Source organism: Falco peregrinus, chromosome Z (assembly GCF_023634155.1).
Source record: "Falco peregrinus isolate bFalPer1 chromosome Z, bFalPer1.pri, whole genome shotgun sequence".
Classification (NCBI taxonomy): Eukaryota; Metazoa; Chordata; class Aves; order Falconiformes; family Falconidae; genus Falco; species Falco peregrinus.
In genome coordinates, this window is record NC_073739.1 from 4939131 (window position 1) to 4961716 (window position 22586).

The window sequence follows — 22586 nt, forward strand, 5'->3', positions numbered from 1 at the left end:
AAAACAGAGCTCATTTACTTACTCCATTATCTTGACTATCTTCTAGGCCGTTTGCAGCCATCAGCCTGCTGCCACAGCAGTGAGAGCTCTTTCCTAAACTCTGCAGAGCATTTACAATGCAATAAGACTATCTAGAGGAAAGGTAAAGTGTATTACATGGAACGATAATGGAATACTTCAGGTTCTCTAACATTTATTTTATGTTTGAATATGAAAATTCAATTTTAAATCAGAAGCTGACTGTGCCAAAGAAACTGGAGACTGTGATAAAAGTGAAGATGAGATTGCTCTGAAATACATGTGGCTTTGCCTCTAACTATTGATACACTAAAATCAAAGACCTGGCAAAGAGATCCTGACAGATTTCAACGGGCCCAGGCTTTCACACAGCACTTACAGCAGCAAAAGGGACCAGCAATGTCCTATATAACCAAAATTTCAGTGAAAATCAGTAACGTTACAAGATCCTTTCCATGAAGAGGCCAACAGGCGTATAAGCAATAAGCACAGGATTTCTAGAGTTCTGAAGTGTTCATTTTGTTCCTAGTATCTGCAGAGAGGTCCCCAATCCTGAGGTTTGCCTGGAGTTGCTCAGAAGTGTGAAACTTTCAAACAAACTTCAGCAGAGCTTGCTTACATTGATTTCAAAGTTTGGCAGGATTCCTGTTTCTGCCTGGGGTATGCTAGATCACAAGACCCCAGAATAAAATAGCAGTAGCAGGAATGGATGAGTACTTCTTTTATTCCTGCCACTGAACTGGTCATGGAGACCAGTAGGAAGCAGGCTTAACTGCAGAATGTTTAGTCAGCTCTTTTGCTCCATCACTTTCTGTGAAGGAGGAGGTGGAATTAAGAACATTTCTCCCATGAAAAAGACTGTACAGAAGGAGTAGGAGGATTTCTCAGACTCCTTTAATGGGAAGGGAATGAAAAATTTAGTCTGTGGGAGAGACAAGAGAGGATTCTATAACCCTTGGGGATCCAGTGTTTCACCTCGTCCAAGCCCAGAAGCACCTTACCTCTGTTCAGGCTAAAGTTGTGAATCCCTCCTGGGCATTACTACCAGATGAGTTTAGTCCTATTAAACAAACTCCTTACCATTGATGCAGGTCAAGCCAGAATTGCCAGATACAGTTATCTATGGAGGTCCTCTCAGTTGCAGGGTTCGGTTAAGGAAGCCACTTAAGGCAGAATCCCCTATACCTGCCAGCGTTTGAAAGCTACAAATGAAGGTATCTCTGGGACAGAGAAATAAGGGCTCACCTTTCCAAGCATCCTTTGAAGTAGAAGCATTTTTTGAAGTGACAGGGTAGGAAAGTGGTCGACAAGAAGTGTTTCCTTTTAACCACATTGCTTTGAGCTTACACTGAAACCATAAAGCACAGTCTGCACCCTGCTGCAAGGAAGGGTCTTGTGACAGGAAAGGGCTATGGACTAGATTCGATAAAGAAAGGATTTAGGGGTATAGAAAGCTCAATTTTGCAATACTTTCTATTTAGGCACCTGCCCTCCAGAGTGGAATCCACACTGTGTTAGGATCTGGGGTTTCCTGTGCAGGGCACTAGAACAGTTTGGTGCTACAGAGCAGGATCCAAACCTAGTAATGTGTGATGAAATTTTGAGTGACCCAGGCTAAGCAAATGGGGTTTCGGAAATCCTACCCCTCACCAGAAGTTTCTCTGCTTAGCCGGCGCTGCAGAGACACCTCCATCCACAAAGCCCTGCTGGGCACTCAGGCACTAGTTCAGGCATACTGTCCCCTCCTACAGCTAATCTTTCAAAGACAAGGAAGAATAGCTCATCCCTTTTAAGAAAAGGCTGCTGTTGCAGATTTTCTGTATAACAACCAGTGGTTAGGAACCTGCTACAAAACTGGAAACACAGGCTCTTGTTTCTTCTTTGATCTGAATGGGCTCAAATCTATTGTCTCCCACATCCCTATGGGATCAGCTTCCCATGCTCTGTACAGTTCTAGATGGGTTAGACCTCTGCACGTCCCTGTAAAATTTTGCTTTTGTGCATTAACAAATGCAACATTTGTTGGGTCAGAGAAAGAGCTCTCAATAGGGCACAGAGCTCTGTGGCTTGTTACAGCAATTTTCTCTGAGGAAAGAGTCTGTCGAAATCTGATTTCTGCTCCAGAGCTGGTGTTTGTGTTTTACACTGAATAGACTCTCAATAACATGCAGAAAGAATCCTTTAAGGAAGGAATTACACTGAAGTCTCTGTCCCCTTGACAGCACACAGACACCAGCAATGTTTTCTGATTCTGTTTTGTGAAAAACTCGATGCTACATTTGTGCATTGCATTAGGAATTGTTTGCCAGGGGTATTTTGCTCATGGAGGACTGAGAGTTTTGGGGCTTAAACTGGGAAAAGACTCTCCATTTTGGCCCAGATTGGGTTAATACTTAGCAAGAACAGTACAGGCCCCGAGGAATCTTCAAGAGCAAATAACAAGGTCTCTCACAAAGATCATGTGCCTCCAGATTAGGCTTTTGGATAAATGACCTTAGTTGCCATATTTCAAAGTTTATGTTTAGTCACTTCTGTGAAACACTTTCAGATATAGGATGGAAAGTACTGCGCATAATTATGAATTCTTATTCATGAGTTAAACAATGTATGTGGGTTGTGTGAAAATTTACATCTGAGAAGGCAAGCTTCTTTCCAGTTAGGTTACAAAAATACAGATTAAATACTAAGGCACATACTGGTAACTGCTAGAGACAAAAGTGTAAAGCTTCCATTGCTACTGAATAATGTTTGAACATGATAGAAGTATGTAATAACCAAGCCTTGGATTATAACAATGAAAGGAAAAAATGAAGTGTTTTTATGTTTTTCATGTAATAGCCATGATTCTATTGTATTAAGCTAAATATACGTTAAACACCATACACTCCATCAGGAACTGCTTCTTTGTCAAGATTTTGATCTCTTTTGAATCAATCTATAGCAGCTGTGTGGTGTTTAAAGTGCCCTTATTGACTCTTCTATAATTTGCTTTCTTTGAACAGCTTGTGTGCTGTAACATTTGATCAAAGAAATAAACGTATACTTTAACAACCCAAAGTAAAGTGCATGCAGATTTTTATAACTCTGGACTATAAAATGTAATTATAGTTGTCTATGGATCACACAGGATGATATAAATAAATGGGTTTGAGATTTTTTTTCAATGCAAGCCTATCCAATATATCACGGGTTCTTCCCTTTAATGCCACTGTCTATATCATGCAAAAACATTAACGAACTGTTTAGAACACAGACGATGCAACTTCTTTTAATAGAAGTTTTTACTCCTCCACTAACTGGTAGCCATATATAAAAACAACCATAGCAACAAAAGAACCTAAAGTTGTGGATTTATAAATTACTGCATAAAGAAAATGTTGATTGAAATTGTTTTAAAGGCCTTTTTTTTTTAATTCAAGGAACAATGGCTATTTAAGTTTTAACTACATTCAACAGTTCTGGATTATGGACATTAATTCACAGCTGATCACTAGACTTGTGATTGTTAAAAATGTAGAACAGTAAAGCATATGTGTTTGAGGTTTTATAGCCCTGCAAATTTGGTAACTTACATTAATTTAAATCATCTTTTATTAAACAAACACATAGAGTCCTCCCTGAATTCAGGGCAAATGGAGTCTAATCAATATGAACTACATAATACATAAAGGATGGATGCAAATTTTATAGTACACAAATAAATAATTAATTTATACCTTCTTACTGTAACAAGGAAGAAAAGTCAGCACATTTTGAAGTTTAACAAAACTTTTTCCAAAACTATGAAAACTGTGGAAAGGCATTTCAAGAACAGATAGTGCTATCTGTGTGCAGTCCAGGGAAGGAGAGGTATGGAGATATTTTGCTTCATGCAAAACAGCAAGGTAAGGCATTTTAAACACCAGCTCCCTAGCAGGTGGAGTGAAGCAGGCAAAAAAAACAGGATTAGACTGACGTTTTGTGTATCTATCCTGTCTGGTGATGAAGCCCTTCTTGCACAGTGCCTTTGTAACTCAGGGAGGGGGGCTCACATATTGCCAGCTCCCCATGGCATGGAAGCAAAGTGGATGCTTTTACTTCTCAGTACAGATACTTAAATGCTACTCATGGTATGCACTGTTTAGGTCCAATTCTGCCACCCTTACTGATACTGGATCTGCTTCAGAAATAAAGCCGTGATTCTGCAGATTTTTGCAGGAGCTTTCAACTTTCTTCTTATGAACAGTTTCACCAGCTGAAACAGGACTTCTATGAATCTTTACAGAAAGAAGACCTTCTCTGGTGTTGTTTGCTACAAAAGCTGACAGAATCCACAGAAACTGGTGTCTGTGCTAGGAACCGTAACCAACAGTTTTGAAGTTAGAAGGCTCCCACTGATCACTCAAGACTTTAAATCGGGGTCTAATTAAGCGTCAATGGTGGACTTTACATATCAGAGTTTTTTGGCTTTTGATAGCATAAGGCTCTTTTTACTGAATACAACTATGAGCAGTAGCTAAGGGCCCACATCTGGAAACACTTATAAATGCTAAAAACCCCTTTGCCAATGTGTAAGCGTATGAAGAACTGTGCATCACTTGCTGGTTTTGCTAGAAACTCGGTGCTACATGATCTCCAACACTGGTTTGACAAAGAACAGTTGACAGCTTATGGGAGCCCAATAAACCAAAAAGTGTTGGGGGGAGAAGAGAGCAAGGTCAGTAGTTTGCATGAAAGACGGTTGTGAGGGAAGAGAAGATGTGATATTTCTACACTTGTGATTATTACTACTGCGTAAGAATCCAGGTAAATAACCACATTTTGTATTTACCTTACAAAGCGGGGATGTCTCGTTGATGAAAATGAAAAATGGGTTTTCTCACAAAAGCCTTTGTGTCTGGAACACAGCTATAAGTAGCTCACTATCTAGGTTGCAAATGGTAATGCAGGGTAGTGTGTCCTATTTTTCCATGCTTGCAGTGAAGATACAATACAGGAATTCAGCCTTGGTAATTACTAATACACCACACAGACACAATTACACCCTGTGTACTGCATAAAGGAATCACTTGTGGTCTGCCTCCATTACAAGGAGCAGTAGGGGGCCAACATGCAAGAAGACAAAATGCTTTACAAGGAGGAAGGAGACCCGAAGAGTTGATGTACCCAAATACAAGGACCTTGATTCTTTTTGGAGTGATTTAAGTCCCTTTCCATCAATTATCGTCCTTTGTCTCCAGAGTCTTATCACAAGCAGCATTACAGGAACTGAACAAAACAATACTCAGGCTCAAATAACCCTGTGAACTGTGCTGACATTTCCACACCCTGTCGCTGTGTTTGACCAGGTTACTCAGACTTAAAAACCCATCAAAAACAAAAAGAAAAAACCCTTCCATACAGAACAACAAAAAACATTCATGTTTTAAATAACATGCTCAACCCTTCCTGGTGTCTTTTCTGCCATCTAGTATTGCTGACACCTTGCGCTGCAATACCACAATGTGATGTGATATAAAAACCTCTGTAGCACAAAACAAGATTGTCTTTCTCTAATATGACAGCTTTTCAAATGAGAAGTTCCTGCTTTGCGGGGTTCAAAACAGGTTTATTTTAAAGTTAATTAGATCCTGCCCCTTGCCATTCCCATCTCCTCTACCCTCTTGGTGAAATCTGAGTTTCAGACAAATGAAGAATTACAAATAAAAAAAAAAATCACTGTTATATATGTGGAAGTACTATGCAGCTAAAGTTTGATTTCTCAGTGAAATAAATCAGCTGTCTACTCATGCACTTTCACTGCTCAGAATCAGAATAATAAGTTTTTCTTATTGATATGTGAAGTTCCAAGGGCACAATTTTAAGTATGAAATTAAGGGAAAGTATCTCTTTTTTTCATTCATTCACACTAGATATGTGACATTTCATGGTAATTCTTGATAGAACATTGCAGTCATTGCTCATCTGAAAATAAATTAAAAAACATGTGGAAAGTCAAAAAAAAAAGGACCTTAGGAAAGTCAGCTATTTCTGACAGTAAGTTAGCTTCTGTGAAACAAAGCCTTGTCTTTCAGAAAGTGTTTACGATCTATGAGGAAAAAAAAATATATCCTAAGGCTAAAATGTTTATTGGCACCTAGGAGTCTGAAGAGAGCAAGTCAGGCCTGTGGTTTTTTGAGGGCACTTTATCATCGCCTGCATTCTCAAAGGGATCTGTGAATGAATAGAGCTGGATTACTCAGCCTCTATTCCACGCCTATTCCTCTCCATTTTCCTTGGCAAGACTGAGAGCCAAGCTATTTTTAGTTAGGCAGTTTTCTATTTTTAGACAAATATCAGTTAAGGGACATTGTTAGGAAAAATTTAGAAAAAGAAAAACACAAAAGGGGGAGGGGATGAGGCTTCCCATCTCATATTGTGAAGCAAGCCCTTCAACCTGTAACTCCAGGCGTTTCAGCTGCTTCCAATCTTGGAAAAATAAAGAAAATTCAGAGTTCAGGGATTTAAAAATAAACCTACCCTCTGGCAAACAGACCAAAATACAACAAGCTGTTACTATGTGAAACAGTGACTACAAAAACAAAGAACATTCTCCAATGACTAGATTGGGATAAAACTTCGGAGCTATTAAGTTATAAGAATGTTACACAGACATATAAGATTTTTCCAGCTTCTCAGCCAGATATATCATGTTTTGGAGAAAGAAAGAGTGACCTGTGAAATAGACCTTGCTCTAAGAAATGTGAATTTATGTTCCCAGTTTGACAAAAAAAGCAGTTTGAAACACGTTTAGGTTCCATATGGATTTTTCACTTTCACAACAATCCATCCAAATATTTCCTAAGTTATTAAAATATTTTAAAAATGGTTACTAAGAAAAAAAAGAATAAAAGAAAAATAACATGGAGACATGACCAGTAAGAAGAACTGATCCTAGGTAAAAATCAGGAGGTCCAGAGCTCTCTCAAACTATACTCAAAAGTAGCTTTCGCCCTACCACGTGCTTCAAAGTAAGTAACTTTGCATCAATTTTAGTTTTCTCTGCCCCTATTCTACTCTTCCAGGTATGGAAAAACAAGCTATTGGGTAAGCTACTTCACTTTCATTCGTGATACATTAGGATTACAAACTGTGTTTCATGTCAACCAAATCCCTGTTGCAAATAAAACATAGTGGAAAACCTTTTTTTCTGGGGGAGAGCAAGAGAAAGCAGAGCCAAACAACTACAACTCATTATGCAACTTTCCCTTAGCTGCATTTTTTACATACTGGATTAATCTGAAACATATTAGAAAAAAAAAAAGTGTCAACACTTGACCCTCTGCCTTTCTTCTAGGCTGCAAAGTGTCAGAAGTCAATCACTTACTAGATCCACAGCAACAGGATGCTGCAGAGTTATCAAGGAGAGCTTAACCCATGCCTGCGGATGGAAAGATAGAGCCAAAATCTCATGGGGATAAGTGGAAGAAAGGGAATAAATTGCTACCTATTGGATGTAGTAGAGGGACTAATTTAGGTAGTCCCACTGACTGGGACATCAGCCCCATTGAGGGACTAGTTTGCACAGAATAAAATTGCCTTCCACACTTTTCTAGCTTTGAAGTTTTTCTTGCGGTCTTGTAATAGCTAGTATTTACATAAAGCCCAAATCGATGGAATTAGGTAAGAATATCAGCTTCTGTTTTAAAGAAATGAATTTCTAAATGAATTGCTTGAAAAAAGGAAATTAAGATTGATAAAGTGGAAAGATTGGTAAAGAGTTTTTTTACTATTTTTGAAAAGGGAATATTCCCCCCCCCTTCCCTTCCCTCCCCCCCCCCCCTTTTTGTACTAATCATGTCTAGGAAAACCAGAAAAAAACTCACATGAGGATATTAGGTTAGAAACACATTTTCTAAATGCTCAAAATTCAGAAGGAAAACAAAGAATGACCAAAGGAATGTTACAAAAATGCTGAAGATCTTGAAGTCAATCCCATGATTTTGTCATACATGAGGTTAGCAATAATGGTTTGGCTCATATTTACTAAAAATGAAACGAGAAGTAAGCATTTAAAAAGCCTAAATCATCATCCAAAGGAAATTCTTTGGCCAGCTGACCCTGCCCAGTCATCTCCTGGGCTGTGGAAGCTGGTAATGGTAGATGTTTTTTTAACAAGCTGGTCTTCAACCAATTTACAAAGGAAATCAATAATGCTATCCCCATTTTACAAATAGGGAAACTGAAGCATTAGGAGGAAATGTAACTTGTCCAAGGTCACACAACAGTATTTGGCAAAGCTATTAATAAAACCCAAGTCTCATGAGTCCTAGTCCAGGGCAGTATCCAATAGACTGTACTGTCTTTAGATCACCCTGAATAACCTTTCTTACATACAGGCTTACTTTCTATACTGTCCCAGATCTTCAGCCCGTGGTTGCTGAAATAATTTCCCTGATTTCAACAGCTGAAGAGCTGACTTGATGTGTACTTCAGAGCTTGTTTATATGCAAGTATTATGTTATGACGACAAAGGAAGAAAATACACTTATTACATTAAATGAGCTACAACAGTTGCCTTACTTTTCCTAAAAAAAGCACATTTTAGAGAGTTATATGGGCTTGTTTACTACAACTATACAGATAAGAGTCTTAATTGATATGAAGAGGCTTTCAGAATCTAATTAACCTCCCAGCTAGTCATTAGCTCTGTGACCTTTAGAAATAATTGACAGAAGGATTTTTTTTTCTCTTCATCTCATTCAGAACTTCCACACCAAGTGACTAATCCTACCTGTGCTATAGGACCCACATCACACCTGTAAGAACTGATGGGGTAATGTGCAGCAAGTCCGCCAGCAAACCAGGACCATGTCATTCCTCTCTGGCACAATATTCTGCCCATGTGGCGGGTCACACGCATAACGCCTTCTGCTGCCTGGGTGCCATCCTCATCAACTCCAACCTTCCAATATGCTGAAGCTGTACTAAGTTTTAAGTCTCAGGTCCCTCAAGCGTACAGGAGATTTAGTAGTTTTTCAGGCCCATTGACACTCTGTTGCTGGTCATACTAAAAGTGATCAGATTTTCAGTTCAAGCTAGTTCTTCTACAAACCATTGCTATTTATCATTAGCTGCATGTTTTCAATATAGACTTTTTTTTTTTATATCAAATGCTTTTTAACAAGTGATAACACACACACACAAAAGCAAAATTCTGAATTCCAGCACCTTACAGGGCTTGATATTACTTTGTTCCCTACCGTCTTAACATTAAGGTCTGTGAAGATGTCTCTGTGTGTTTTAAAACACAAAGGGAGATTGTGAAGCAATCTGCAGGGAGAGCTTCACATGCCCACAAGATCACTTCTTCCCCTTCGGGGAAAATGCTGCTGCAAATGGCACTCATCTCTCTTGTTATGCTCACTTCATTCTACCTCACCAAATAAAGGAGCCCACTGGGAAAGGGAAAATACTCTGTAAAAGGTCAATTAATCAGCAGTTACTAGAGCAATGAAGATATATGACCCTATGCAAAACAAGTTAAAAAGGCAATGCTAGGTGCTGATTGTCTATGGCAAAGTATGGTAATTTGTAAATTATTTAACAATCTGACATATTATTGCAAAATAGAACTTTTTTCCTCATGGCTGACCAGCAACGCCATCACAACGGCCTTAGGATAATTAAAGTCTCCTAGAGTAGCTCTTGGTTCTTCAAGAATCCAAGGCTAATTCTTGATGAAGTCTTCAGTATCACTACAAGCAAGAGCTCCCCCAATGCCAGTTTCTCCAAACATACCCAATTTCCATGGGAAAGGAGAGAGAAAAGAGGGTGGAGGGGCATCAAGTGTAACAGAAAAGCAATCCCTAACAGAGCAGCTTGTGAGACAGGAGGCAAAAGAAAGCAAAACTTAATGACACTCTCAGGGACAGGAAGACAGAAAAAGAAGTATATACCGACGGCAATTGGCAAGAGATTAAGAAGGATGAAACTGAGCATGAGCTGAAGATGAGACCCTCAGAAATGGTCAAAAGATGGTCCTTGGTACAAGAGGTATAAACATTGTTTAATGGAAACAGGATTGCTGCATGTCACATGGAGAATCATGTTACTGTATCACCACCACCTTGTTTTGCTATCTGTTCTTACTGTGCCATGTCTGAAGTAGGGCTGTAAATACTGTGAGGCAGGAACTGTTTGTATGCATTAGAATACAGCAGAATTGCAAGAGTGGAGAGGTGGGTGAAAGGGCATAGTAGGCTTGGTAAAATATTTGGGTGGAAAAAAACCCACAGAGTAAGACGATGTATAGCTGAGAAGCCAAACGAGGATAAGGTTTTATTATAGGCAGGAGGTTATGACAGTGTATTGCAGGAGCTGACACCTTCCGATGTATAGAAGTCTATGTATAGGACACTGGACTCCTTCTAAATGGGGAAAAAAAAAAAAAAGAGAGAGAGAGAGAGAGAGTGGAAAAAAAGGGGTAGTAGAAGCCAAGTGCCAATAAAAAATAGAGCCAAAGCAACAGAGATATTTCAGAAAAGGAAAAGACACAAAGGTCATGGAAGAGCTTTTTGTGAGGTAAAAGGCAGTTGCAAAGATCACACAGATGTGTGTGCATGCATGCAGAGGAGCAGTTTTAAACAGCGAACTTTAAAAAATTCAGAGATTTGGTGGGTGATCAGCACAGACAACATAGAACCTCAGTTAGCAAAGATAAAAATGGAGGAAGTTTGTGCTCTTCCTCTTTTTTCTCTGCCAGTGATTAGCGGTATGGTAGAGGGGAACTGAGAAGCTGGATGTATGTTGGCCAGAAAACAAAAGATATGTTTAATGGGATGAATTTGAAAGGGCTGACCTAGTAGGAGAACTTGTGTTAACGGCAGTGACCACTGAATCAGCAGAGGAATAGAAGCCAGTTGGAGAAAGAGGGACAATAAGAGCAGATGAGCCAAAGAAATTGATGGATTAGGGGCTTAAAAAGAGCTGAAAGATGAAGTGGTTAGTGATTTGTGGAGGAATGATTTATGTGTGCAGAGAGCAAGGATCTGCGCATGAGACAGTATCTAGGAAACAGAATCAAACCCAGAGCTTGGTAAAAACTCACTAGAGGTCTGCCAAAGCTGAGGCAGCAGCTGATGCTGTGACATGAAAGAAGTGACGAAGAAGAAGGGACAGTGAGAGAGAAAGCAGGCAGGAAGTTTCACCCTCAATCAGCAGAGGCGTGATGGCTCAGCTGAAGAACCACAGCAGATCTCTGTAATACGGTTAGGGCTGTAATTATATTTGCAGCCAAGATGCAAAACATTTCCCTGCATTCCTGCTCTGAAATATGCCCCCTAAATCTAAGGGCAATGCCCTTTCTAAGCCCCTAAGCAGTGGGCTTACAGTGATTTGGCACAGGGTTGTTGTTACTCACAGTAGTGAGGCAGTGAAATATCACCCAAATAAGCTGTGTTACATCCACTCCTGTTTTACAGAAACAAGGAGAGGTCCTGGCCTCATTTTAAATAAAAGCAAAAAAATGCATAATGCACATACTTGTCTGCTGTAAAACTCTGACATTTACTCTTCCCCATTTCTTCATTGCCATAAGAAAATTATTGCCTGGTCCTATACAACTGTGCTGATAATGTTAAAAAAACAGACTCACAGGGCAGGTTTTTTTCTGATAGAGCAGATAGGAACTGGATGTACTGACAAACTCCTAAGGACAGATTTGAACTCTAGTTGTAAAAACACTACTTCCGTACCAAGTGCAACAGGATTTTGTACTGAGAGAAAATTTAACTCCATTTGAAAGTAAAGAATTACAAATATTCTAGTAATTATATCACAGGATTTTAAATGACAGCTGCTGAATATATTGTTGTTGGTATTTTCACACAGCACTTGGAAGTTAGCATAAAGATGAAACAAATCTTTTTTTTCCCCCTAGTGTTGAAGAAACCCTACACAGGTTCTGCTATTCCTTAAAATAAGTTACTATATCTAGCAACCAACATGCACTTTTTAACTGAAGCAAAACTGAATGAACGACTGTGGCGTGAGTGGTTTGGTGAGTGAGGACATAAAGGCTTCAGTTTTAAGAATCCATTAAAGTCTATGCAGTAGTCTCAGAATGAACATTGTTTTTGCAAAACTAAAACATATCATAAAACCTCCACACAGATTTTGGTAAGACTCACAATTGTCACTGTTGTTTAAAATGGATAAACTTGACTGTTGAATGCAAGTATTTTCCCCTTCATGAGTACACATTGACTTTTAATTACCTGTGGATGTGGCAAGTGTATTTAATGGGTAATAACGGAGACACATTCAGCTGGCAGATAGTTTTTGTGATCTAAAGAACTCAGATATATCAAACTGCACGTTAATCAACTCCATTTTGAATGAGGCAATTGGAAAAGACCATCTCAGTTATATTTATTACATGTAAATAAAATCACTACAACTGCAAAGAAAGTAGAAGCTATTTGTTTAAATCATTAAACCAAAAGAGTTCAAAGAATAACAATAACTGAACTTTACAATTCTCTTAATATTTCCCTCTCCATTTTACATCATGACAGATGTAATCAGAGCATATAGCTGGAAGTTGTGTAGGACCAAATTGCTTGATTAGCAGTAATATAAGTATTAAAATGAATGTCAAATACTTTTTCCCTTGAAAAAAAGTGTAAAGTTTGTTAGATGTATGACATGTGATGTCTTCTGATATTTCAAATAACAAATTATGGCCTCAAGACTCATTCCTTCAGAAATGCTAAATATAATTAATCCCAGTAATTAAAATGAATACATTTACTTAATAAAATTAACAGCTTTAGTCAGACTACATGAAAATTCATGTAACGTTTCCATTTAAATAGCAGTGGTCTTAAAAGTAATTAACTACATATTAGAGACCTACTCTTTTGGTTTGCCTTGAATATAGACTGTTGAAAGAAGTTATACACATCCTAATGACTGATAACACAATTCCACCATGGCCAAAAAGTAACAAAATAGTTAATGTTTTGCTGAATATGGACAGAAATTGGATTCTAAATTAAAGACCTTTATACGGTTGACAGTTACTTTTCAAATTTTCAGAAGTCTGTGCAGAAATCTGTGAGCACAGCTATTCCCTTTTATTCTGCTGAAATATAGTTATTGAACAGTCACTTAGCTGAAAACGATCAGATTTAATAACACTTGATTCTCAGCTGCTCTTGATTGCTCTGGAAGAACAACATTAAAAACTTGTAAGGGTGAAATCTAGCTGTGTGAAAGCGGAAAAAAAAAGACTCTTTACAAGGGAAATGTGTTATGTAGTCAGTTTAACTGATCAATTTAAATATTTAAATGTGTGGCAGAGTTATATCCTGTACCTAAAAATATATCCAAACTACACTAAGAGTCAAGCCATTTCTCAGATTGTATACTTTCATGGCCTCTGTTCTTCTTTTGTACTCGTAACTGCGATGTTAATTATCAAGTAAAGGCATGATAATATGAAACCCTTGTTCAAAACCTACACCCTGTACAAGTACTCCTTTGATCCTGAAACAGTACTGGCATTGGTGTGGCTTAAGTATTTTGCATTACCGGCAGAACATTTAAAAAGGTAACAGCAAGATGAACAGATGACTGAATTCAGAGCTGACATAACATACAGAAAAATTATAAACTTGCACTGCATTTGGCCTTTGCCTATTGTTAGGTTATTCAATTTAATGAAGTTTATTTCAATTATTTTAAAAAATAATGTTTATTTCAATTACCTACTATTACTTGGCTCCTTTTAAAGGAGTGAAAAGGGATGCCCACCAAATTTTGGGTATAGCTAGAAAATTATGTGTCTGTCTGCAAAATTGCCTATCAGCTTATCCAAACCAGCCCACTATTTTTGCAGGAAAGGGACTTTGCTGGTGCAAAGAGTGCTCTTCCTGAAAAATCTCAAAGTTACAACAAAACAGGCATTATTTTAAAATTTACATTTTCACTCAAGCTTCTTGAGAAACCATAGTGCTCACAATCAAAAGTGTTCATTGTGAAGCGAGTAATAAATCCCTAACTACTGGCTTACTCACCTATTCCCACAAGAAAGCCTACAGGAAGAAGTAAAGATAACACAGGAAACTTTTCCTGCTAAGAATATTCTGGCTTTTTGCCACTTCAAGAGGACAGGACATTATTTCAGGGACAAAATTTGAATTCTGCTGGACAGGATGTGGGCTTACCAGACCTAGGTGACAGGAAGGGCTTCATGTCTATATAGGAGATTTAAATCATGAGAGGAAAAGAGATGATGGAGAGGAGGAAGAAATTATGTACTTTCCTCTTAGTCTTAACTTGCATAAATTTTTGTTCTGCTGTCAGAACCTCATCCTCTCCTAATGGAGGAGAAAATCTGCTGGGAGATCATGAAGGAAGCAAACCAGTATCATCCTATATGTTGACACAAGATTAGACTGAAAGTGATATATATTCCTGGGTTGCAGTCTTTGCCAATCTGACAGAAAAATTATATATATTCCTGGGTTGCAGTCTTTGCCAATCTATGGTGGTGTGACTGTGACATTTTATAACAAGTGTAACGATGTCTATTATACAGTATTTTTTTCTCCATCAAAAACATTTTATATGTAATTCGCACACTTTCTTCCATTGCTAGTCTCAAATACATGACTAATCGGGTGAAGATTCCCAAACCAGTTTCATTTTAGACAACATCCAGATTATTTCAAAATCTGAAACTAACATCTTTAAAAAGATCTGAAGTAATCTAAGGGTAGAGGGCAAGGCATTTAGTAGCACTTACGGATAAATTTTCACTGATCTTTAAGGCAGGGCCTAATCCTTCGAATACCTTTTTAAATGATAGATTAAATATCTAATCACTTCGGTGCTTTGAAAACAGGAGTTGCAAGAGTCACATAACCAATTTTTTAGATATTGCTCTTGAATGTTTTGCTATTACAACAAAATCATTGGGAGCTTCATGTATTTTGCATGGCTTGAATCCCAACGTGATTTTAAAAGCAAACTGACTTTTCTGCAAATATTAGAAGCTTAAAATTGAACTTAAATTTTAATTTAAATTAATTTAATTTACATTGAATTTTAAATTGTAATTAGTATTTTTCAGCAACTGTAAATAGAGCTTGCCCTATATAATTATTTTTTTTTTTTAGAATATTTACAAGGTGTTTCTAGCATTCTGATAGTATTGCTTTGATACCATTATTGTTACAGTATGGTAACAGCATTCTGTGTAAGGTAGCTGAAATATTTGTTATTCTGCAGCTTGTAAGCAAACTTTTCTTGCATTTTATTAAACCTCCTTCCACTGTAAATAATGAAAAAACTAAACAAGTCAGTTGAATGTCTTTAAGCAGTAATTCTAAATATTTTTCTTTCATGTGTTTTACATCGTATTTTTCAGGTCCTCTGGGATGGAGGGCATTATAACTTTTGGAGTGAGGAGACAAGGCACACAGTGTTTTCTGGAAAGCATGTCACTGGGAGCAACTAGGAGACAAGGAGAAGATTCAGCTGGGAGGTAGTGGTCAAGGCATGGAGAAGACTAACAGGACAATGGGACAAAGCAGCACAGAAAGCTGGACAACAGGGAGTCAGAGATCCTATTGCAGCAGTTTCTGCTGAGCATGTGAGGGGCTCAGTGGCATAAAATTTTATGGCTCACAACAGACGCAGATTCCCTCCAGTCTCTGCTGTGCCATCCCCAACCCCAAACCGATATTCCAGGTGTCTCTGTTCTGCTCTCCCGCCACTCTCTCACCTCCAGGGTATGTTCTACAGCCCTCGAGGAGGATGATCAGTCCTCTTGTTTGAGCACCTCCACCTCAGAGCAAAGTAAAAAAAGACGCCTCACAGAACAGAAAATCTTACCTCAACAATATCTGAATTCGTTCGACTCTCGTGCGGCTCATTGTACTCAGTATATTTCAGCAACACTTTGTCCATGTCAGTGCTGGCATACTGGAACAGTTTGTTGGTGCTGTTGAAGATGATCAGAGCAATCTCACAGTCACACAGAACACTCAGCTCATAAGCCTTCTTCATTAACCCAAATTTCCTCTTTGTAAATGTCACCTGGAAAAAAGAAAGAAAGAAAAAAAAAAAAAAAAAGGTCCGTCAAAAATCCCCAAGCTGGTCTTTGCCATCCTTCTTTTTTTGGAAATGCAGTGTGTGACTGCTATAGGCTTTGAATTGAACATGTTCAGAACGCAACTGCATAAATATAAAGATAGTTCCAAAATAGAAAATAAGAATATGTGTGTGTTATGTATGTGAGGAAATATATCTAATTCTCACTGCACAAAACCTGAGGTCCAGGTAAAAAGCATTTTCCTTAAGCAGTGCTATGAACTGTTGATACTGCATCTTTCTCCGTAACTTTTGAATTCATATATTCCTCATACTGCATACACCTTTCCCACCAATATTTCAAAACTGCATCTTGGATTTGCAGCGGTAAATAGTTTGAACATGAGCCATCAGTTCTTATTTTTGATAGGGATTAACATTGATTCCCAACTCCTGTTAGACTTTTAGCAAAGAAATTATGTTGTACAGTGTTCAAGTTGTGCAAAAGATAAACATTGTTCATATAAACATACTCACAATAGTTGCAAAGGAATATCTAGTGTTAAAAATTCAAACACTCATGTAAGAAATGAGAATTATAAAGCAGGAATGAAGAATAAAGAACAGCTGGCCAGCAACAAATGGCACCTTTGAAACAAGGTCTTTTCTGAACTTAACATATGTAACGTAAATGTAACAGATGTAACACACTTCATTTAATTTCAAATTAGATGCTTGGAAATACGAACTGGCATTTTTTATACAAATGACTTTGGGTCATATTATATAGGAAAAAGTAGGGATATGCTTATAAGTTCTCAGTAGGCCAGCTAATGCCCTGACCATGCAAAACCCAGGCAGTACGAAAAATACCATTGCTCTGTACAAAACCATAATTTTCCACAGGGGCTGTTTTGACAGTGAAAGACCTGTGCATCAAATAAATGTGTTTTGGTTTTGTTTTTGGGTTTTTTCCTCTTCTTTTCTGCACTAGCTTACAAGTTCCAGTAAGACACGTGACTCAGAATAAGAAACTACTATGAGCTGTTTAAGCTAATTGTATGGTTAAATTTTTCTCCTTCTTCTTCTTCATATATGCAATTTCCACTAAATGTATACAATGGCTGTGATTTTTTTTTTTACATCTATATTTTTTACTGATAGTTTTCAGTAACAAGAAAACAAATTTACTGATAATTTTCAGTAACAAGAAAAAAAAACCAAGATGAAAATACAGTTTTGCTAAGCCCATTATTAATCAAATTTAACATGTAGTCAAGGTATTTGTTAAGTCAAGGGCAGGCACACAACCAAGTTCATAGGTATGCCTAATCCTGCACTTGTTGCTATCATTCCTTAATACCCACGAACAGTAGCACTTTTGAACTTTAATGCTGAGGCAAGAAGATTCATCTGTAACACAGTTCATAGGGCTGCTGTTTTATCTTGTCACACTCTTAATGCAAGTTAATGCTAACTGCGGCCCCAGACTACCTTAAAATCCTAGCACGTCAGGCCATGGAAAATGTGACCTTTAAGTATTGCTAATCCCTATTTGCTAGTCCATCTCAGAAAGACGAGGCTCTGTGCCAGTACTATGAACATTACTCTCCCAAATGTATACTGAATGTTATTCCTCTTATTGTCATTTCAATCTCTTTAACCTCTGTCAACATACTGTTAAGAAAAGATGGATTGCCATTAAATACAATTATTCAAGCATTTTAAAAACATGCTTTTCACAGCACTGGTCTCAAGTATGCATAATTGATAGTAAGTTCTCTCTAAAATTGTCTGTCTCAATGGCTTTTGATATTTGGGATGAATAACGAGATAGGCAACAAAACTTCATTCAAATTCTGAAAAAAACCCTAGTCATTCAAGTGGTCCTTTAATGTTTTCTCTGATTACAGAAAATTGCAATGCATTTGTTGAAACATATATATATATAAAAGCATGTTTTAGAAAAAGCTAAACATACAGAAAATAAAATGTACTAACTCAACATATTTTTCTGCATCTAAAGAGACTTTCAATCAACTTTTTGACCACAGTGCTGTAGGTGGAGTGTCTCTGTACAGTATGGTTTCTGTTGCACAGAAACCTCAGAATTTAGCATGTTACAGCTTCTTACCATCAAAGTACACTCTAGTACAGAAATATCTTTAAAGCCACAGTTTGTGTTTACTGTTAGGTGCTCCTGAACATTTAGAATAACCACACAGCTGTGCTGCACAGCACATACTTCATAATACTTATCACCAGAATGATACTAGTTAGAGTTCCTTTTTGTGGAAAGTGAAAAAAAGAACAACAAATCAGCTCGACTTTTTTTTTTTCTTTAAAATATAATCTTAATTGCTCTGAATTTGATTTGGTTTTAATTCTTTGAGCTTCCTAACTGCTTCTAAACCTATCAACTAATGCTTTCTGCCACTGCTGATAAATGCATTAAACCCAATTGGTTTTACTACTGTTTCTATGGTGATCTGGAGTAATACTTTTCTTTTAAAACATATCATTCATTGTGGCTTATCTTTACATATATATTACATACATGTATGTAAATTTATCATGCTTTTACAAAAGTTTATAGTAGGAGTGAACTTGTATTTTCGCATGTATAGTGAAAGGCCAGTAACTTCAGAAAAGATTAAGAATACTACTCAAGCCATTTAGAAAGAAATCATATTTCTGTATACTTTCTTCTATGTGGCTATATAAGGAAGATTAATATACTTCCATATGCTAAAATATTTTTGTGAGAAATATAAGTAGCACCTTTATTACTTAACTTTTTTTGGGTCTCAACTTGTTCATCCTTTGTTATGTTAACCATGGTCACCCAAATTAGAATTATCGAATAAATATTGTCTAAGGTAACAGATAATACCCTAGCACTGCAGAAATTTTGTTGAGTGGTAAAAATCAGCATAAATTATTTAAAATATTTGGTCTTTTTTGCCTAGGTGGAAGGCAGTGTCCAACCTACACTTAAGTTCTGACTACACTGGAACTGACTGACAAACCAAACCATTCCATGATTCTGTGATGACTTAGTGCTGAGAATGAGCAAGACACGCACATCTGCATGAACATAAGCTTTTGAGCAGCTGTAGCTACAGTAGCAAAAACCCCAGGTAGTTGCTCACATAGACTTATTATCATATACTGTGTTCAAAGTTCTCAGCCGTGATAGCATCATATAACAATGGACAATGTTAATTTGTTGTTTGACTTAAAGGACACTAGGGAGACTGAAAGAAAACACACATACAGTCAGAAAATTCATTAACGTATTTGAAAGAAGGACATCCAAAAAGGTGCATGCATTTCAACAGATGCTTAATATTTAAGTTCTTTTTCAGCAGCAAGAATCAAATCACTACACGTTCTTTCCTGACAATATTAGTCAAGATATGATTAATTATCCTTGTTGTCTAAACCACTGCTAATTTGTAGGTGGTTTTCAGTTCATGAATTGTCTCCTCTTTAGGAGAATGATAGGCAGTTTAGGAAGTCCGTCTCTTTTTGGGATGTAATATTTTATAATGACAGTGTGAGAACTGGGGAGAATGAAAGTGGAGTGGAAGGAGGAAGTGGAACAGATAAGAGCTCAGCATTCAACTGTCTTTAAAACCTTTTTAAGCATATTTATATAAAACACAAGGTTTGAAACACTGACACAATTTCTAAATACTGTTATGAGATGCTTTGCTGCACATTTTTATATTAATTGCAAAAAGAGCAGTGTCTGGAGAGTACCACATTTACCTCTGAAACATACCAAAAAATAACTTACTTCCATCTTGTCAATTAACTAAAACCCCACTAGTCTATTATATTTGTCTTAGCCCTATGGTTATTTTACTTATTTAAAGATTACTTTAAAAAAATTAAGAGCCAAACGGCCCTCATACCAGGAATGGCAGTAAGGAGAAGGTGGGTTACTAAAGCCTGTAGCATTTTTGTATATGAAGAAGTGCTGATGACTTTATAGGCTGTAAGAAAATCAGTTGTTGCTTTCAAGTATTGGGAAAACTGGAAAAAAAAAAAAAAAAAAGAAAGAAAGAAAAAAGCCCAAACAGTGAAGTAGCCAGCTTCCAGCCTTCTTGATATAAATCAAGGCAAGCCTGTTAGGCATTTTGGATGAATTTCTAACTAAAGGTGAAACCCACTGTATGTGCTAAAGGAAAGGCATTGGCAAAAGAGGATTGTTACAAGAATGTTTTTCCACTTCAATTCTGGCTCTTCTTCAACACCATGGAAACACCACTTCTTCATGCATAAAGCCAAAAGGGCCTTCTAGGAGATGGTTCATGGATTAGTTATTGCAATGTCAGTAAGCGGGGCTGTAGGTAGCCTGAGTTCAAGTGTGCATACCACAGGTTGTGATACATTCAACTTAAAGGGTAATTTGGCTCAGAGAAGACTTTCTTGGTAATCTTGCTTGGCTGTATAAATTCTTTCATGTGTTGAAATTAAATATGTGTGTGTGTAAGTGGTGATGCTGGCCCCTGGATATAGTCCTTATTTAGCTAACTTTGTAACAACAATTATATGCTTCTTATAGATAGATGTCAATGCATCAGTGGAGGAACAGAAACAGCCATAAATACTCCCCTTTAATGAATACAGCTTTCAGGATACATTATTTAGCCTTGTTGCAATGTAGGCTTTGTTTCTTTCTGTATTTTTTGGTTGGAGTTTTTCTGGGATTATTTTATTTTTGCTTTTCATTCAGGCCCTTCTAGTACTTTTTCTGAAATCTCACACACTCTGAGAGGCTGAACCATAACAGGACTCCATATTTGTCACCAGCAGTCACAGCATACGTACAAACATTTTATGTTTTCAAAGTAGCAGTCCTGTAATCTTTCAAGCAATTCAGTCCAGCCAATGGCAAAATATCAGTGTTCCCCTTACTTCTTCCTATCCTGATTATAAAGATATATAGCTGTTGACATAGGAAAATGAGAGAAACAGGGAATTTGCACATAATATAAATTTCCTGCCATTAAACATGTATGAATGACTAGTGAAAAACAGGGACCGCTGATGCACAGAAGTATGTGATACTGGCATTGCTTGGTCAAGAAGAAATATTGTTCTGTTTGTCCTTATTTCATCTGGAATGGCTAAATTTATGACACAGGGACTAGAGCAAGTATGGTAGATACAGTGTGACAATTATGGGGTGCTGCATGAGCAATCTACCTAACTTCAAACACAATAAAGTCAAATTGGCTATGTGTGAGCCAAGGGGCTCTTGACCAAAACGTCGCTGCCAGGCACCGAATCCTGTCATATGCTGAAACCCCAGATAACTACTGGAGAGGCATCAGCCCTTGTTGTATTTGCTCTTCCCCTTCCTCCTATTTGATTTCTGTTTAGATCTGTTTGTCATATGAAGAAGCCTGGCTGCAACAATCTGTAGAGTAACCCACAACCAGACTGGGAAGCAGCACCAGTGCAGGATTCACTCCGGACAAACCTTCCTTTATGCAATAGCTGGGCATGCCATATTAAATGAAAGACCCTTTAAGGAGCAGTGCAGAACCTTCAGCAGCCTGCTTCCATGTTCTTACAACCCTCCAGCGTAATTTACAGGGATGAGACAGCAGTGATTTATGCTGGTAAAAGAGCTATTGTCCCAGAAAGCCTCAAGCGTATTGAGCTACAGCTTGCTCAATAGTCCAGATAAAGAGGAGTTCTAAGTAGGATGCCCTAAAATTATGGCTATAACAAATAAAATGTTCATGATTAATCTGTATAAAAAAGAAGGGTTTGTACTTCTGTGTTATGGCCCATTTTTAGTATATTAGTCCATAAAGAGCAATCAGATACTTAGAATAGAGATATTATTGAATCTGCCCAGACCCAACACAGGATGGTGGATCTCTCATACGAGTTTTTTTCTTTGTAAGTAAAGAGAGGAGGGATAATTGGAAGATGTGTTAATTAACAGATGATATAGCAACTCAGAAATTAGTAGGTTAGGCAGTATCAATATGCTTCCCCCTTTAATTTACTAATCAAGAACTAAAACCAGAGAGGGATTCAAGAATAATAATGGTTAATCGCCAATACTTCATACCCTTTTGTTGAATTGGAGAGATAAGATAAAGTCCATTATATGTAGATGTGCAGATACCTACGTATTTTAGGCAAAAAACAATCTCTAGCAAAAACACAGTGGCTTATACAATATACAAGAAAGTCAACTTATTTTTTTCAGTATGCTATCATCAGTTCTGGCAGGTACAAATAGATGTTTAGGGTAAAAAACATGTTTACTAGTTCTGTGCTGCTAAAATGTTCATAAGGTAAAGGTCAAAGAATATTTCATTCCCTGCTGAGCAAATGGTCAGGAAGCACATTTGTCTGCATTTCCTGTCATAACAGGAAGAGTGTAACTTCTTCCTCTCCACAATGGCTTCAGTTCTGCTTCCCACCTCCAGCTCTTTCTCCCCCAGGGCTTTCCAAACCATTCCTTGCAAGACAGCAAG

General features: G+C 37.5%; 1 protein-coding gene across 14 annotated transcripts in view; it reads right to left on the minus strand.

Moving 5' to 3' along the window:
- The window catches only part of MEF2C (myocyte enhancer factor 2C), a 128162-nt gene that overhangs the window by 51839 nt on the left and 53737 nt on the right, over positions 1-22586 (minus strand). For all 14 annotated transcript variants that reach the window (XM_027786048.2, XM_055791336.1, XM_027786044.2 and 11 more), the window contains exon 3: positions 15880-16083. In XM_027786048.2, the coding sequence (XP_027641849.1) occupies positions 15880-16083 (204 nt within the window). The remainder of the gene's footprint in view (positions 1-15879; positions 16084-22586) is intronic.